General features: G+C 49.5%; 1 protein-coding gene across 1 annotated transcript in view; it reads left to right on the top strand.

Moving 5' to 3' along the window:
* LOC129351694 (ras GTPase-activating protein nGAP-like) overlaps nt 1–20,000 on the top strand; it is a 35,888-nt gene that overhangs the window by 13,631 nt on the left and 2,257 nt on the right. Inside the window, 18 exon segments of the mRNA XM_055020627.1 lie at nt 6,218–6,324; nt 7,100–7,212; nt 7,581–7,734; nt 7,805–7,903; nt 8,741–9,116; nt 9,119–9,294; nt 14,165–14,309; nt 14,863–15,007; nt 15,145–15,194; nt 15,197–15,383; nt 15,941–16,142; nt 16,973–17,145; nt 17,614–18,337; nt 18,340–18,492; nt 18,902–19,021; nt 19,389–19,557; nt 19,560–19,590; nt 19,659–19,746. Of these exon segments, the coding sequence (XP_054876602.1) occupies nt 6,218–6,324; nt 7,100–7,212; nt 7,581–7,734; nt 7,805–7,903; nt 8,741–9,116; nt 9,119–9,294; nt 14,165–14,309; nt 14,863–15,007; nt 15,145–15,194; nt 15,197–15,383; nt 15,941–16,142; nt 16,973–17,145; nt 17,614–18,337; nt 18,340–18,492; nt 18,902–19,021; nt 19,389–19,557; nt 19,560–19,590; nt 19,659–19,746 (3,212 nt within the window).

Consider the following 20,000-nt stretch of genomic DNA (forward strand, 5'->3'; position numbering starts at 1 on the left):
CAGCAGGTGCAACACTATGACTGTTCCCAACAAACCCAGTGGATTCAGCTTCTTAATGTTCCTGTGATCTGCCATTGATTCATCCCAGAGAGAAACTAAATGACTGACCCGCCATGACAGTCCTGACATGCTAACCAGCTGTTAGCTAGCTCTGCTAATCCACTGCGTTGGATTTGATCCATGAAGCTCCTTTTCAACTCCTCTGGCAGTTGGGGTCAAAGTTCAGGTGTTACTTGAGCTTTTGATATGCTAATCAGCCTCTTCCTGTTGTAAAAACAACACCTTGTTGCCATGGTAACCATCATAGCGACTGTCTGAAAGGTGAAGGAGGAACAGCAGAAATGTGCTCCGCTCAGCCAGGCTCTTATTGTGAAGGTCTGAGCGGAAGTGAGTGTGCTGAATCGGCGGAGTCTCTCGGACTGAATGAACATGTCTCCGGCTCGGGACACGTCCGGACTGCGGTTCTGATGGAGCTCGTAGGTGAGTCCCGTCCCGTTCGCTGCCGGGAGCCGGAACCGGAACCGGAGCCGGAGCCGGTCCGCCCGGGCGCGGCGCGCCGCGCGGCCGGCCTCGGCGCTCCGTCCCCCGGCTCGCGGCGCTCCGACTCACCGCTGGAGGAGTTGGAGTCCGGCTGCAGGAACCTGCTGCTTCCAGCCGAACCGAGCCGGCACCGGCTCTAAAGCTAGTCTGAACTAGCACTTCTCGACCCCGAGCAGAACCGAACTGCAGGTTCAGAACCAGGACCGCGGAGTTCGGGTTCGGTCCGTTAGGGGTTCTGTTGGGATGAGTTTCCAGGTTCGACCCAGAATCTGACAGGAACTAACCGAACAGGTCCGGTTCGGCTCAGAGTTCGGCTGGAGTCCCGTTAGAATCAGAACCAGAACCGGCCGGCTTGGTTAATAAAACTTTAATTTGCCAAACATCCGGACCTGGTTCTGATGACGTCACAACCCATAAACATTTAGTTTTGACCACTTTTTTATTTGTTTATGTTGATTCAGAACCAACTGATCCATTTGTGAATAAACTGTCAGGTTTTATTCACATTTTAAATCCACTTTGTGTTTTTGATTTGATTCACTTTTATTTTGATTTGATTTGATTCTGATTTTGTCTCACTTTCATCCAGTTTTCTATCAGGTTTATTTCTTTACTAATTATAGTAAAAATACAAATATAATACTAATTTGTATTTGATCATGGATTTATTCTGATTTGATCTGGGCTTTTTTTAATCCCAGTTTTATCTTGATTTGAACTAAATTTTTCACATTGTTTTTATTCTTTTTGTCAGATTTTTTTTCCTCTTTTTGTGTCTTTTCTCCCAGTTTGTTTGGTTTTTATACCAGTTTGAATCAAAGTTCATTCAGGTTTCATCCTGTTTTTATCCTGAAAATAAATTCACTTCTAATCTAAATGTTGCTCTGATTTTTATGGGTTTTTCTACTTGGATTGTATTTTTCTATTCCTGGTTTTATTGGGTTTGTTTTCCATCTGATGTGATCTTCAGGTTCTGTTTGGTTCTGCTGTGTCTCGGTTTCATGCTGGTTTTGATTTTGTGCTGATTGTGGGAACGCTCAGGTTCTTCCAGGAGCATCATGGTTCTGTTGTGCGGCCCGGTTTTTGTCCCAGTTAAATCCTGTTTTAAATGATCAGTTTGTGGTTCATCTAATTTTATCAATTTTAAATAAAAAACTAATTTAGCTATGAAGGAAGTCCAAACACAGAATTAAAATGCTGACCTGACCCCGACCTCCTCCTCTGATGGATCCAACACAACCAGAACGTTTGGTATCCAGAACCAAGATTTATGGCATTTAAAATCCTGAGCAGCTGATTTAATTTGCTGGTTTTGCTGGTTTTGCTGGAGGCTGCGGCCGGTGATCTGGTCTCACATCCCGATCAGCTGATTTCTGGCCTGGCGAGTTTCAGAACCTGAATCGTTGTTGCTCTCGGTCGGGTGTGATATCAGCTGCAGCAAGGTGTGTCTTGTCTGCAGGTCAGTTTGGGGTTAACTGCGTGCTGCGTTCAGGGCCGGTCATGTTAATTCAGCTGTCAGCTGACCTCAGACCGGCTCTGTGATCCTGCAGCTGATGAAGCCAGCTTCCTTCATTCTGTGAACGTTTGCTGTGAAAGCTGAGCTCTGTGCCGATGTCAGGGATGAAGGACACGTCGCAGGAGGAAAACGTTTCTCTGGAGAATCCAGGAAGAAGGAAAAAGTTCAAAGATTCATGAGAAACTTCAGAGATGAAGAAACACACAGCCACCATTTTGGATGGTGAAAATCTCATGCAGGTGTTTTTCCGTTTTCCCTCCAACCAACTTTACATTTAAACATATCAGAATATCACATTCAGACAAAACATTTCTGCTGACAGCCTTCATAAAGGAAACGTCAGTGCTGACACATGTCAGGTGTTGAGCTCATGTGCAGAACTTGGCCTGAAATGACATGGTGAGCTGGTTATATTAGCAATCAATAGAGCACAAATAAATGTTTTCTAACATTACTGTGAAAATGCCAGAAACAAAATATTCAGGTGCGTTCAGGTGTGTTAAGATGCGTTCAGGTGTGTTAAGATGCGTTCAGGTGTGTTAAGATGCGTTCAGGTGTGTTAAGATGCGTTCAGGTGTGTTGAGATGCGTTGAGGTGTTCAGATGCATTCAGGTGTTTTAAGATGCGTTCAGGTGTTCAGGTGTGTTAAGATGCGTTCAGGTGTTCAGGTGTGTTAAGATGCGTTCAGGTGTTCAGATGCGTTCAGGTGTGTTGAGATGCGTTGAGGTGTTCAGATGCGTTCAGGTGTGTTAAGATGCGTTCAGGTGTTCAGGTGTTAAGATGCGTTCAGGTGTTCAGGTGTGTTAAGATGCGTTCAGGTGTGTTAAGATGCGTTCAGGTGTTCAGGTGTGTTAAGATGCGTTCAGGTGTTCAGGTGTGTTAAGATGCGTTCAGGTGTTCAGGTGTGTTAAGATGCGTTCAGGTGTTCAGGTGTGTTCAGATGCGTTCAGGTGTGTTAAGATGCATTCAGGTGTTCAGATGCGTTCAGGTGTTCAGATGCGTTCAGGTGTTCAGATGCGTTCAGGTGTTCAGATGCGTTCAGGTGTTAAGATGCGTTCAGGTGTTCAGATGCGTTCAGGTGTGTTAAGGTGCGTTCAGGTGTGTTAAGATGCGTTCAGGTGTGTTAAGATGTGTTCAGGTGTTAAGATGCGTTCAGGTGTTCAGGTGCGTTCAGGTGTGTTAAGGTGCGTTCAGGTGTTCAGGTGCGTTCAGGTGTGTTAAGGTGCGTTCAGGTGTTCAGGTGCGTTCAGGTGTGTTAAGGTGCGTTCAGGTGTGTTAAGATGCGTTCAGGTGCGTTCAGGTGTGTTAAGATGCGTTCAGGTGTTCAGGTTTGCTGCTGTTTATCTCCATTCAACAACACAAAGGTTTCCGTCTGCAGCTGCTTCCTCTCTGAGGTCCTGAATGAACAAACAGGAGCGTCTCAAACATTCCCAGCATTCCTGGCGCCGCCGCCGGCTGACATCACTCCTCACCTTCAGTCCGTCTGCAACGCAGCTCCGCCCACCTCCGGGGTCAAAGGGTAAACGGGTGAAAGTTCAGTTTCTCATGGTGGGAAGCTTCGATCCGAACGGAGGCAGATATGTCAGAGGTTCTCCGGGTCCGGACAGGTGGAGTCGGTTGGCAGGTGTGTTTTCCTGGCTGAAGTCCGGCTTCGGTTTTTGCAGGAAGAACCTGAATCCAGAATGAACTTTACGACCCGGAATGATCCGGAGCGTTCCCAGGAATACGAGCAGAAACGGATCAGCCTCAGCTGGTTTTCCTGCTCAGCTGCAGAGATTTATCCCAGCATGTTGAGTTGGACCTGAAGGCGGCGGTTCTGGACCGGCCCAGCTCAACCCGATGGTTTCGGACCTGCATTCCTGCACTGTCCCAAACCAAAACCACCTGATGGTGTCTGGAGTTATTTCTGGCTGTTTGTTTGCAGAGCAGGCGGGAAAGTAATGACAGGTTCCCAGGATGGTTGCTGCACCTGCTGACCCACTCTGACCCGGTTCTGGTTCTGATTCAACTGTTTCTGGAAGGGTTCAGGATCCACAGCTTCCTGCTGAAACTCACCTGCTTTAATGAATAGGTCAGCGGCAGAGTTCTGCAGGATCTGCTCGGGTTTTCTGCAGTTAGAAACACCTGGTTCTGGTTCTGGTTCTGGAGTGGATCCCATTCCCATCCATCACTCTGCTGCAGGAAAAACCCTTCAGTTAGAAAGCTCTAGGGATGAAACCTGAGCTGCAGCAGCTCTTCAGAACCAGCAGCCATCCTGCCAGTAGAATCAGGTCTCCTTGGGTCTCTCCGGGTCTCTCCGGGTCTGACCGGGTCTCTCCGGGTCTCTCCGGGTCTCTCCGGGTCTCTCCGGGTCTGACCGGGTCTCTCCGGGTCTGACCGGGTCTCTCCGGGTCTGACCGGGTCTCTCCGGGTCTCATCGGGTCTCTCCGGGTCTCTCCGGGTCTCTCCGGGTCTCATCGGGTCTCTCCGGGTCTTTCCGGGTCTTTCCAGGTCTCCCCGGGTTTCTCCACACAAACGATCAAAAATAGCAGCAATAATAATCAGAAGCTGATCCATAAATAAACTGACTGATAAATAAACACTTTACCTTCAACCTGGATCACCTGACGTGGTCCTCCTGTCTCTGGGTCAAAGGTCATCCTACCACAGAACGTCACGGGGACGTTTACGTTCTTCCTGCGGTTCATATTCTGAGCAGAGGCGACGTCACACTGTGTCCGGCTGCTAAACAGAGATTTAGTAATTCAGCTCAAATGGCTGCAAGTTTCCCATTGAAACTGCCTGTGTTAGCGGTTAGCAGCTAGCATGTTGTGCAGTAATTGTTGCCTGATGAGTTTTTTCATGCTAACCTTTCGCCAGTTGGAAAATCTCACATCAACAAAATCTCAAAACAGGAAAACCTGAAACTCCAGATCATTGAATGTAAGACAGAAAACAGGCAGAAACGGCAGCAACATTTTCTAAAGTAGCAAACAGGCTGCAGGCTGGTTAACCTTTCCGTTATCTGGGTGAAGTCCTGCTCTCTCTCGCTCAGTCGCAGCCTGACTCGCTGGTTCCTCTGGCTGCGTTTAAAAACCTTCGTCACTCAGAGGACGGCTTCCTGCAGCAGGAACGTCCACACTGAAGAGTGTTGTCAGGCTGAGCAGCTGCCTCTCTGTTGGCGGACAGCAGAGCCGCCGAGATCACCCGACCCCTGACCTCTGACCCTGAGCTGCAGTGAGAGAGGAAACGGCAAATCTGAGCCACTGGGCGGAAGAGCAGAGAGGATGAAGATGAGGAAGAGGAGGATGATGATGATGAGGAAGAGGAGGAAGCTGCAGGATTGATCGGATTGATGCGGTAAACCTGGAGGATAGAGTTTCTGCTGAGGAGGGAGAGGCAGGATGTTTGCAGCTGGAGCTGATTGGCTGGCGGGCGGCGGCTGCTCCGGCCAATCCCGTCTGACCGTGTGTGTGTGTGTGTGTGTGTGTGTGTGTGTGTGTGTGTGTGTGTGTGTCCTCCTCAGATGATGGGGAACAGCTGCGATCGAGGTATGTTTCAGTCATGTGACCGCTCGTCTCACTTCCTGCAGCATGCTGCCTGAACTTTGTGTCTGGAACGAAGAGCGGCGGCGGCGTGTGGGACCGCCGCCGCTGCGTCTCCCCCCGGCTGCTTCTGTGTGTGTGTGCATGAAAGTTCCTGCTGCGGCGCTGCTGCATGCAGCGAGCGTCCTGCTGCAGCGAGCGTCGTCCGGCCCGGCTGCTGCTGCATGCTGCGTTCGCTGCAGCTCCGACGTTCCCGTTGCAGGAGCCCTCCATCGCATGTAAACATGAGGACGGTGCTCGCTGCTGATTGGACGCTTCGGAATCAGATCAGAGCCAATGTCTGTCTCCGGTTTAGTTCTGCTGGTTTGGTTCAGTTTGCAGCAGTTTTCCTTCAGCAGTGGAGCGTTGAGCTTCATGGTCCAGACATCGTTCTGGTCACCTGATCTGTGAGGAACCCTGAGCTTCCTCCACCTGCTGGAACCCTCTGACCGTCCATCCGTCCCGTTTGTCCTCCATCGTCTCTGAATGACATCAGTCCGTCCATCCAGACGATGACGGACAATAGTGGGAAAAACAGGCAGCTCTGGTTGACATGAACTGATTGTCTCTCTGTCTCTCTCTCTGTCTGTCTCCTCAGAAGTGTCTTCGGAGCGTTCTCCGAGGAGGAGGAGCATTTCCGGTTTGGGCAGCTCAGAGAAGAACCTCGCGGCCGACAATCCCAACTCTTCTCCTTTCAAAGTGCCGGTGAGTCCTCCATGTCCTCCATGTCCTCCAGGACATTTATATCCTGGAGACACATCATGTCGGTTCCTTCAGGCTGTCCAGATGTGTTTGAAGGTCCCAGTTCTAGTTTAGTTGTGCTATTTCTTAGCTTCGGGTTACATCCTGGTCACCTGAAGGACCTGGCTAAAGACGAGTCCAACTGCTCTGAAAATCTAGTCCATGTCGTACTTTATTAGTACATTTAGTGTTGGTCCAAGTCCTAATAAGACAAATCCACACTGAGTTCCTAAAAGTTAAATGGCAGCAGCAGCAGCCTGGCAGCAGCAGCGGCCTGGCAGCAGCAGCAGCCTGGCAGCAGCAGCGGCCTGGCAGCAGCAGCGGCCTGGCAGCAGCAGCGGCCTGGCAGCAGCAGCGGCCTGGCAGCAGCAGCGGCCTGGCAGCAGCAGCGGCCTGGCAGCAGCAGCGGCCTGGCAGCAGCAGCGGCCTGGCAGCAGCAGCGGCCTGGCAGCAGCAGCAGCCTGGCAGCAGCAGCAGCCTGGCAGCAGCAGCAGCCTGGCAGCAGCAGCGGCCTGGCAGCAGCAGCAGCCTGGCAGCAGCCTGGCGCAGCAGCAGCAGCAGCCTGGCAGCAGCAGCAGCCTGGCAGCAGCAGCAGCCTGGCAGCAGCAGCAGCCTGCAGCAGCGGCCTGTGGATGGGCGTCACAGAGCAGACTCTGCGAAAGGGAAAGATCTCTAAATTGGGACAGCTGGGGGTCAGAGGTCATCGCCTCGGCCTGACTCGGTTCTGCTTCTCCTTCAGAACTTCTTCAGCAAACGTCTGAAAGGCTCCATCAAGAGAACCAAGAGCCAGACCAAACTGGACCGGAACACCAGCTTCAGACTGCCGTCGCTGCGGCCCGCCGAGCCGGACAGGTACCACTCCGCTCACAGCCCGACCAGAACCAGAACCACAGGTCTGTCTGTGAACTAACTCATCGATGATGCAGACGGGTTCTGGTTCTGCTTCTGGTCACAAGTTGTAGGTCTGTTCAGTTGTAAGGTACTGACCCGGTGAACACGTGGGTCGGATCAGCAGAACCCAAGAAGTTCTGGCTGTGGTTCTGATGGCCTCCGACCGGACCAGAACCAGCTGAAACACGGCTGCAGAAGCCGGAAGAAGGAAAGATTCTGTAACTAGTTCTGGTTCTGTTGGACCGGCCCTGAAACAGAACCTATCAAGATTCTTTTCCTCCCTGGTTCTGGCCCTGTTCTGGCCCGGTATTAACCCGGTTCTGCTCCAGGGCCCGCGGGCTGCCCCGGCTGAAGGAGACGGTTTCCCATGAGTCCTTGCTGAGCCCCGGCGGCGCCGCCGAGGCTCTGGACCTCAGCATGGAGGAGGACGTGTTCATCAAGCCTCTGCACAGCAGCGTCCTGGGCCAGGAGTTCTGCTTCGAGGTGAGGCCCGGCCCGGTTCAGGCCCGGTTCCGCCTGCCGGAACCGGGCTCACTTGCCTCCCTGCCCCCAGGTGACCTACGCTGGAGGCAGCAAGTGCTTCAGCTGCACGTCGGCCTCGGAGCGAGACAAGTGGATGGAGAACCTGAGGAGAACCGTCCAGCCCAACAAGGTGAGACCCGGTCTGGTTCTGGACCCGGCCCGGTTCTGGACTTGGCCCGGTTCTGGTCCTGGTCTGGTTCTGGACCCGGTCTGGTTCTGGTCCCGGCTCGGTTCTGGACCCGGTCTGGTTCTGGTCCCGGTACCGGCACCACCAGAAGCTTCCAGTATTTAGAGTTCAGTGTTGGAGCTTCTTAGAAACAGAATCAAGTCGTTTGTTTTATTGATAAAATCATTTATCAATTTATTGGCAGTTTCTCATGTTACTTATTAAAAACATGAGAAAAAAGTTTAATGACACTTTTACAGATAAAGACATTTTTCTCTTTTATCTCCAATATTAAACATTTCTGTTGCTTAAAGAATCAGATATTCTCTCATTAAATCTCAGCAGCTTTGCAGAGTCAATATTTTAGTGGATTTTAATGAAAGTGATTTTTCTCATCCTGCAGGTTGTTTTGCTGCTCTGGCAGATTATTTCCATGATAACATGATAAAGTTGAATTTAAGGAATCTGCCATGTTTTCAGCTGAAAGTGGATCAGAAACATTGAGGTTCTGATTTGATTCTCATAGTTAATAATTCCCACAGGAGGGAAGATTGAAATAAAATCCACTTCCTGAAAATAGAAATCTGATCTGGTATGAAGTAGAGTACTGATTGGCTGCGTGGCCCGGCCCGGTTCTGGACCCGGTCTGGTTCTGTTCCCGGCCCTGGTTCTGGACCCGGCCCGGTTCTGTTCCCGGCCCTGGTTCTGGACCCGGTCTGGTTCTGGACCCGGCCCGGTTCTGTTCCCGGCCCGGTTCTGGTCGGTTCTGGTTCTGTGTGAACGGGTTGTGCTCGTGTCCAGGACAACTGCCGGCGGGCGGAGAACCTGCTGCGCCTGTGGATCATCGAGGCCAAAGACCTGGCGCCCAAGAAGCGCTACTTCTGCGAGCTGTGCCTGGACGACGTGCTGTACGCCCGGACCAGCAGCAAGGCCCGGTCCGACAGCCTGTTCTGGGGCGAGCACTTCGACTTCAGCGGCCTGCCGGCCGTGCGCAGCGTCACCGTGCACATCTACCGCGACGGCGACAAGAAGAAGAAGAAGGACAAGAACAACTACGTGGGCCTGGTGAACATCCCGGTGGCCGGCGTGACGGGCCGCCACTTCGTGGAGAAGTGGTACTCGGTCAGCACGCCGACCGCCAGCAAGGCCAAGGGCGGCGGCCCGTCCATCCGGATCAAGTCCGCTTCCAGACCATCTCCATCCTGCCCATGGAGCGGTACAAGGAGTTCGCCGAGTTCGTCACCAACAACTACGGCACGCTGTGCTGCGTGCTGGAGCCCGTCATCAGCGTCCGCAACAAGGAGGAGATGGCCTGCGCCCTGGTCCACATCCTGCAGAGCACGGGCCGGGCCAAGGTCAGAACCAGAACCAGCACCGCACTCCGATGCACCCACATCACATTCACATCTGCTTCGGCGCCCCCTGCTGCACAGATCCACACATTACTGTTTTATACAACAACCAGGTTCTGATAGACTGGAGCCCAAAACAGTCTGGGACTGGATGAACACATGAATAGATGGATACATGAACACATGAACACATAAATACATGAACACATGAACACATAAATACATGAACACATGAACACATGAATACATGAATACATGAACACATGAACACATAAATACATGAACACATGAATACATGAACACATGAACACATAAATACATGAACACATGAATACATGAACACATGAATACATGAACACATGGATACATGAATACATGAACACATGAATACATGGATACATGAACACATGAATACATGAACACATGAATACATGAACACATGAACACATGGATACATGAACACATGAATACATGAACACATGAACACATGGATACATGAACACATGAATACATGAGCACATGAATACATGAACACATGAATACATGAACACATGAACACATGAATACATGAATACATGAACACATGAACACATAAATACATGAACACATGAATACATGAACACATGAATACATGAACACATGGATACATGAATACATGAACACATGAATACATGGATACATGAACACATGAATACATGAACACATGAATACATGAACACATGAACACATGGATACATGAACACATGAACACATAAATACATGAACACATGAATACATGAACACATGGATACATGAACACATGAATACATGAGCACATGAATACATGAACACATGAATACATGAACACATGAACACATGAATACATGAATACATGAACACATGAACACATAAATACAAGAACACATGAATACATGAACACATGAATACATGAACACATGGATACATGAATACATGAACACATGAATACATGGATACATGAACACATGAATACATGAACACATGAATACATGAACACATGAACACATGGATACATGAACACATGAACACATGAATACATGAACACATGAATACATGAACACATAAATACATGAATACATGAACACATGAATACATGAACACATGAATACATGAACACATGAATACATGAACACATGAATACATGAACATATGAACACATGAACACATGGATACATGAACACATGAACAAATAAATACATGAATACATGAACACATAAATACATGAACACATAAATACATGAACACATAAATACATGAACACATGGATACATGAACACATGAACACATGGATACATGAACACATGAACACATAAATACATGAATACATGAACACATGAATACATGAACATATAAATACATGAGCACATGAACACATAAATACATGAACACATGGATACATGAACACATGAATACATGAACACATGAACACATGGATACATGAACACATGAATACATGAACACATGAACACATGAACACATGGATACATGAACACATGAACACATAAATACATGAACACATGAATACATGAACACATGAATACATGAACACATGGATACATGAACACATGAACACATGAACACATGAACACATAAATACATGAACACATGAATACATGAACACATGAATACATGAACACATGAATACATGAACACATGGATACATGAACACATGAATACATGAACACATGAATACATGAACATATGAACACATGAACACATGGATACATGAACACATGAACACATAAATACATGAATACATGAACACATGAATACATGAGCACATGAACACATAAATACATGAACACATGAACACATAAATACATGAACACATGAATACATGAACACATGGATACATGAACACATGAATACATGAACACATGAATACATGAATACATGAATACATGAACATAAATACATGAACACATGAATACATAAATACATGAACACATGAATACATGAACACATGGATACATGAACACATGAATACATGAGCACATGAATACATGAGCACATGAACACATAAATACATGAACACATGAACATATGAATACATGAACACATGAACACATAAATACATGAACACATGAATACATGAACACATGAACACATAAATACATGAACACATGAACACATAAATACATGAACACATGAATACATGAACACATGAATACATGAACACATGAATACATGAACACATGAACATATGAATACATGAACACATGAACACATAAATACATGAACACATGAATACATGAACACATGAATACATGAACACATGAATACATGAACACATGAATACATGAACACATGAACACATAAATACATGAACACATGAATACATGAACACATGTATACAGGAACACATGAATACATGAACACATAAATACATGAACACATGAATACATGAACACATGAATACATGAATACATGAACACATGAATACATGAACACATGAACACATGGATACATGAACACATGAATACATGGATACATGAACACATGAATACATGAGCACATGAACACATAAATACATGAACACATGAATACATGAATACATGAACACATGAACATATGAATACATGAACACATAAATACATGAACACATGAATACATGAACACATGAATACATGAACACATGGATACATGAACACATAAATACATGAAGACATGAACACATAAATACATGAAAACATGAATACATGAACACATGAATACATGAATACATGAACACATGAATACATGAACACATGGATACATGAACACATGGATACATGAACACATGGATACATGAATACATGAACACATGAATACATGAATACCTGAACACATGAATACATGAACACATGAACACATAAATACATGAACACATGAATACATGAACACATGGATACATGAACACATAAATACATGAACACATGAATACATGAACACATGGATACATGAACACATGAATACATGAGCACATGAATACATGAACACATGGATACATGAATACATGAACACATGAATACATGAACACATGAACACATGAATACATGAATACATGAACACATGAACACATAAATACATGAATACATGAACACATGAATACATGAACACATGGATACATGAACACATGAATACATGAACACATGGATACATGAACACATGACAACATGAACACATGAATACATGAACACATGAACACATGAACACATAAATACATGAATACATGAACACATGAATACATGAATACATGAACACATGAATACATGAACACATGAACACATAAATAAATGAACACATGAACACATAAATAAATGAACACATGAACACATGAATACATGAACACATGGATACATGAACACATGAATACATGAACACATGAATACATGAACACATGAACACATGGATACATGAACACATGAATACATGGATACATGAACACATGAATACATGAACACATGAATACATGAACACATGAATACATGAACACATGAACACATAAATACATGAACACATGAATACATGAACACATGAATACATGAATACATGAATACATGAACACATAAATACATGAACACATGGATACAGGAACACAGGAATACATGAACACATGAACACATAAATACATGAACACATGAATACATGAACACATGAATACATGAACACATGAATACATGAACACATGGATACATGAACACATGAATACATGAACACATGGATACATGAACACATGAATACATGAACACATAAATACATGAACACATGAATACATGAACACATGAATACATGAACACATGAACATATGAATACATGAACACATGAACACATAAATACATGAACACATGAATACATGAACACATGAATACATGAACACATGAATACATGAATACATGAATACATGAACACATGAATACATGAACACATGGATACATGAACACATGAATACATGAACACATGAACACATAAATACATGAACACATGAACACATAAATACATGAACACATGAATACATGAATACATGAACACATGAATACATGAACACATGGATACATGAATACATGAACACATGGATACATGAACACATGAATACATGAACACATAAATACATGAACACATGAACATATGAATACATGAACACATGAACACATAAATACATGAACACATGAATACATGAACACATGAATACATGAATACATGAACACATGAATACATGAATACATGAACACATGAATACATGAACACATGAATACATGAATACATGAACACATGAATACATGAATACATGAACACATGGATACATGAACACATGAATACATGAACACATGAACACATAAATACATGAACACATGAACACATAAATACATGAACACATGAATACATGAACACATGAATACATGAATACATGAACACATGGATACATGAACACATGAATACATGAACACATGGATACATGAACACATGAATACATGAACACATGAACACATCATTCTAGATGAAGTAGTTACTGGATGAAGTTAAACTTTAATCATTTCATGAGTTTTAAGTTGCATTAATTGATTTATAATATTTATCCACCAAGTCAGATAAGTTGCTGCTACAAAGATTTTGAGTTTTGATATAAAACATTTAAAATCTGAACATTAAATTTGAAAGTTTCTGAAGTTTTATCCCTTTAAACCTCAAATGGAATAAATTGTCTTCGGTTTTTTTGTGATTTTTAGAATTTATTTCTGAAATGAACTTTTCTGATCCGATCCTGAGAAACGAGCCGCTCAGGTTCTGCTGCTGGTCTCAAATGTTCTGGACCCGTCCGGTTCCGGCTCCTCAGGCGGAGGTCCGGTCGGGTCAGTGACCTTCATGTTCTGTTCAGGACTTCCTGACCGACCTGGTGATGTCAGAGGTGGACCGCTGCGCCGACCACGACGTCCTGATCTTCAGGGAGAACACGCTGGCCACCAAGGCCATCGAGGAGTACCTGAAGCTGGTGGGGCAGAAGTACCTCCACGACGCCCTGGGTGAGTCCGGCCGGGTCCGATTGGGTCTGATCGCCGGGTCCGATCGGGTCCGATCGGGTCCGATCGCCAGCCTGGAAGCCTTAATGACTTTCTGACAACCTTTCGCAGCTACTGAGCGTTTCTGTCACAAACGTGGGGAGTTCTGGTCCAGTCGTCCAGAACCGCCGTCCAGAACCGCCGTCCTTACTCCCCACAGAGCAGGATCAGCTCTGAACGAGCCGGTCATGTGATCCAGGTGTGCTGGAGCAGGGAAGGTGTGACAGTTGCAGGATGGAGTTCTGGAGGACTGGACCTGAGCTCCCCTATTTCTGGACCCGCTCCGCTTCGGGTCGGTTCTGCTGAGCCTGAGTGCTGCAGCGGCTCCGGTTTTATTAAATATTAACACCCCGGCGGATCGGGTCGGTTCCAGTTCACTGGGCGACCCGTTAAAGTTGTGAAATTCCAGCTTCTGTGCTGACAGTGAACGCCTCACCGCTCCTCCAGACATAGAACCAGCCTGAAGGTTCTGCTGGTCCGGAACGGGCCGGTTCTGACGGGTTCTGTGTTTCTCCAGGTGAGTTCATCAAGGCTCTGTACGAGTCGGACGAGAACTGCGAGGTGGACCCGAGCCGATGTTCCGGCGGCGACCTGTCGGAACATCAGAGCAACCTGAAGATGTGCTGCGAGCTCGCCTTCTGCAAGATCATCAACTCCTACTGGTGAGCCGGCGCCGACCCGAAGGTTCCGGAGGCTCAGCAGGTTCTGGAGGTTCTGGAGGTTCTGGAGGTTCTGAGGCTCCGGAGGTTCCGGAGGTTCTTGAAATTGACCCGGTCGGTTTCGGCCCGCTGTGTTGCAGCGTTTTCCCCCGGGAGCTGAAGGAAGTGTTTGCGTCGTGGAAGCAGCAGTGCGGGCCCGCGGCCATCCTCATGACATCAGCAAGCGTCTGATCAGCGCCTCGCTCTTCCTGCGCTTCCTGTGCCCCGCCATCATGTCGCCGTCGCTCTTCAACCTGATGCAGGAGTATCCCGACGACCGGACCTCCAGGACGCTCACGCTCATCGCCAAGGTCATCCAGAACCTGGCCAACTTCACCAAGTGAGTGGCAGCGTCCGGCCGAGCCGTCGGGTCCGGCCGAGCCGTCGGGTCCGGCCGAGCCGTCGGGTCCGGCCGAGCCGTCGGGTCCGGCCGGGCCGTCGGGTCCGGCCGAGCCGTCGGGTCTGGCCGCGCCGTCGGGTCCGGCCGAGCCGTCGGGGCCGGGCCGTCGGGTCGGGCCGTCGGGTCCGGCCGAGCCGTCGGGTCCGGCCGAGCCGTCGGGTCCGGCCGAGCCGTCGGGTCCGGCCGAGCCGTCGGGGCCGGGCCGTCGGGGCCGGGCCGTCGGGGCCGGCCGTCGGGTCCGGCCGTCGGGTCCGGCCATCGGGTCCGGCCGCGCCGTCGGGTCCGGCCGTCGGGTCCGGCCGTCGGGTCCGGCCATCGGGTCCGGCCGCGCCGTCGGGTCCGGCCGTCGGGTCCGGCCATCGGGTCTGGCCGCGCCGTCGGGTCCGGCCGTCGGGTCCGGCCATCGGGTCCGGCCGCGCCGTCGGGTCCGGCCGAGCCGCGGCTGAGCCGTCGGGTCCGGCCGCGTTTCCCCAGCCTGACGCTGGCGTCCTCCGCAGGTTCGGGAACAAGGAGGAGTACATGGCCTTCATGAACGACTTCCTGGAGCACGAGTGGGCCGGGATGATGCGCTTCCTGTCGGAGATCTCCAACCCGGAGACTCTGTCCAACACGCCGGGCTTCGAGGGATACATCGACCTGGGCCGCGAACTGTCGGTGCTGCACACCCTGCTGTGGGAGGTGGTGTCCCAGCTGGACAAGGTGGGTGGATTTATTGAGGAGTGATCAGAATTGATCACTTCCTGATCAGACAGAAAGGTTTATAACAAGGGATGAAACGCTGGTCGTCATCACAACGCGCCGGGTCCGACGGTTCCTGCGTTCGGATCCTTAGTCAGGCAGATTGATCTCTATCAGAACCTGATCAGTTTCTCTGATCCATAAATCATCTTCCTGCTTTCAAATGAAAACCATCAATGATCTGATCGTCTTAAATAACAATGTTTAAATATTTCACTAAATGTTGAAACGTCCTGAAAGCTTTGAACTGGAAGTTTTTGCAAAGATCTGATGATGTTTTTATTCAGATCTACTTTATAGAAATGATTCCAGAAAATGAAAAGTGTTTTAATAAACTGCAGGTCAGGAGAATAAATGAGACAGGATTTATCTTCAGCTTCAACTGATTAATTATTGTGTTCAATGTGATTATTGATTATTGGTGTTTGTCATATAACCTGATTAACGCCGCCGGACCGACCATCGCAGCATGCCCCGCCCCCAGCCCGGCTGTGCTCCCCCCTCACCGTCTCACCTGTAGGAGGCGCTCTCAGCATGGCTGCGCTGTGTTCTGGTTCTGTTCGGTAGCAGCATGACGTTCCACTGCGTTTGGTTTCCATAACGTTCTCCTCATGTTTTCTTCCTCTTTCTGTTCACTTCCTGCCTCCATCCTTTGCTTTTCCCGCCTCCGCCCGACGCTCCTCCGCCCGACGCTCCTCCGCCCGACGCTCCTCCGCCCGACGCTCCTCCGCCCGTCTGCACGCAAACACGCCTCCACACGGCGACCACAGGGTGAAAATTCATTCCTGCAGGCCACCGTAGCGAAGCTGGGCCCGCTGCCGAGGATTCTGGGAGACATCTCCCGCTGCCTGTCGGCGCCGACGCCCATCCAGCAGCAGTTGAGGCGCTTCCAGGACAGCAGCCCCGCCCACAGCGGCAGCGTGGCGTCTGGGCTGCAGCGCATCTTTGAGGATCCCACCGACAGGTGACCAATCAGAAAGCAGAGGTTACTCAGCTAGACAGGAAGGCGTTCTGTTCATGTGAAGACTTTAGCTGTCAATCACCTGGTCGCACCAGGAAGTGCCAAAGCGGTTTGAAGGTTTATGAACCTGCAGAACAATCAGACATTAAATCGGCCCTGCCCAGACGACCTCTGACCTCATCGCTGGTCAGAAGGACCCATCATTGCGTAACTGAACCCAGACAGAAACTGGACCAGAACCTTTAACAATGCCGTGAGACTGCCTGTTATTTTATCTTTCATCAGAGAAAATGAATGATATCTAATATCCAGCTGGATCCTCGGCTCTCCGGAATGGCAACTCGTCTGTCCACAACCAGAATCCAAAGATTCTTCTGCAGAATTATAAATACAGTTTATTACAAAACCCAGCGATTCTTAGAAGAATCTGCGTTCTGTCTCTAACGTCTGTGTTTCTGCGACTTCCTGCAGCCGCAGCCTTCAGTCTCTGGTCGGTGAGCAGACCGAGGCTTACGGTCGAAGCCAGCGCCCCCTGCTGGCCGGCCAGGAGGAGCGGGACGGCCTGCTGCCCACCGGCCGCAGCGTGTCTCTGGTGGACCTGCAGGACCCTCAGAGCCTTCAGGGCCCCAAAGGGCCCCACGAGGCCCCTCCCCGCCTCAGCGGCTCCCAGGCCTCTCTTGGCCACGCCCCGCCCCCGGCGACGTACCCCCACTCCAACCCGGTGACCCCTCAGCCGGCCACGCACCAATCCAAAGCCCCGCCCAGAGACGGCCAGCCGCAGAGCGCGCCGCAGGTGAGGCGTCCGCTGCCGCCGCTCGGCCAGCAGCGCAGCCTGCAGCCGCTGTCCTTCCAGAACCCCGTCTACCACCTGAGCAACGCCGCCCGCTCCGCCCGCTCCCTGCAGCGCGACTCCAGCTCCGACAACCTGAGCACCGAGAGCTCGCGCAACAGCCACAGCAACTCGGACGACTTCGGCAGCCAGGTGGGGGGCAAAGGTCGCGTGGCGTCCAACAGCAGCCTGGACGAGGTCGGCAGCAGGCGGAGCACCCAGAGCGAAGACTGCTCCACCCCACGCCGCCACCCGCCGCCCGACCCGCCGCTGGGCGTCGCCACCGCTGTGGCGGTCCCCCGCCAGACTGCCACGGCGGGCACCGCCCACATCGTCAAGGTGGAACAGCAGAGCCGCGGAGGGGCGGGGCCAGGACGCCGCGCTCTCAGCCTCAGAGCGCTTCGCTGCGAAGCAGCAGCAGCACCAACACCGAGCCGACGCCCTCCACCCGCCAGCCGTCCGTTGGCGCCCTGGAGAACGTTCCTCCGCCCTGCCGGAGCGGCGCCAAGCAGGCGCCTCAGGTAGGAATCCCGTTTGTCTGTGTAGCACATGGCAGCAGGGCCCTGACTGGGCAGGCCGACGCTCCAGAGGAGCGCGGCGGATGTCACGGTCGGACGGCCGGGAGCTGATGGTTCTGTCTGTCCGTCAGACCGTCAGTTCCCAAAACCACTCAGAAAACCCCGCAAAAACTGCAGCAGGGTCATTGCAGCCCCATGTCTTCAGACTGCGGGAGGTTTAAATGTTGGAAGGCCGATTGTGGAACCGTCTTTATGTGGCTCCGAAGGTCAAAGGTCGTCACTCCGCCGAGGTTCCAGCAGCGTTCCTCTTTAGGGGCCAAGATAATAACTTCAGTTTAGTTTCTCTGATGGCACTAAGTTCCTGCTCTCTGATTGGCCGAGGGCCCGTGATGATGTCACTGCCTGTATCCAGGTGGGAACGCCAGTGGAGGCGGCGGCCATGTCTCCGGTGGAGCGAACGGCGGCGTGGGTCCTGAACAACGGCCAGTATGAGGAGGAGGAGGGAGGAGAGGAAGGCCGGAAAGCAGAGAAGGTAACTGGTTTCTAACTGGTTTCTAACTGGTCTCTAACTGGTTTCTAACTGGTTTCTAACTGGTTTCTAACTGGTCTCTAACTGGTTTCTAACTGGTTTCTAACTGGTTTCTAACTGGTTTCTAACTGGTCTCTAACTGGTTTCTAACTGGTTTCTAACTGGTTTCTAACTGGTCTCTAACTGGTTTCTAACTGGTTTCTAACTGGTCTCTAACTGGTTTCTAACTGGTCTCTAACTGGTTTCTAACTGGTTTCTAACTGGTTTCTAACTGGTTTCTAACTGGTCTCTAACTGGTTTCTAACTGGTTTCTAACTGGTCTCTAACTGGTTTCTAACTGGTTTCTAACTGGTCTGTAACTGGTCTGCAGTACGAGCTGGAGATCTCCCGGTTGAAGGAGCGTCTGCGCGTGTCGGGTCGCCGTCTGGAGGAGTATGAGCGCCGCCTGCTGGCTCAGGAGCAGCAGATGCAGAAGCTCCTGCTGGAATATAAGAACCGCCTGGAGGACAGCGAGGAGCGTCTGCGGAGGCAGCAGGAGGAGAAGACTGCCAGATGAAGAGCATCATCTGCAGGTAAAGCCTCGGCTGAGCAGCGCGCCTGGCTGAGACGCGGTGCGTGGCGTCATGATGCCTTCCTGCAGGCTGATGGCGGTGGAGGAGGAGCTGAAGAGGGACCACGCAGAGATGCAGGCGGTGATCGAAGCCAAGCAGAAGATCATCGACGCTCAGGTACGGAAACTGCATCATCCTCATCGTCCTCATCCTCACCAGGTGCTGCAGCCAGTCAGGTCATGAAGCAGCTGCTGCATCACATGACCAGCAGGTGGCGTTTAGGTTTCTTTTCACGTTTCTTCACTGATTTCAGGTCAGTAACGGAAGTGAAATAAACCAATCAGGCAAGTAACTGTAGCTCCGCCCCCTCCACCTCCACCACGCTGTTTCTTTTTCCACTGGTTTTGATTTAACACACCGTAACGCCAACA

This window comes from Poeciliopsis prolifica, unplaced genomic scaffold (genome assembly GCF_027474105.1).
Source record: "Poeciliopsis prolifica strain line A6 unplaced genomic scaffold, Auburn_PproV2 SCAFFOLD069, whole genome shotgun sequence".
Taxonomy (NCBI): domain Eukaryota; kingdom Metazoa; phylum Chordata; class Actinopteri; order Cyprinodontiformes; family Poeciliidae; genus Poeciliopsis; species Poeciliopsis prolifica.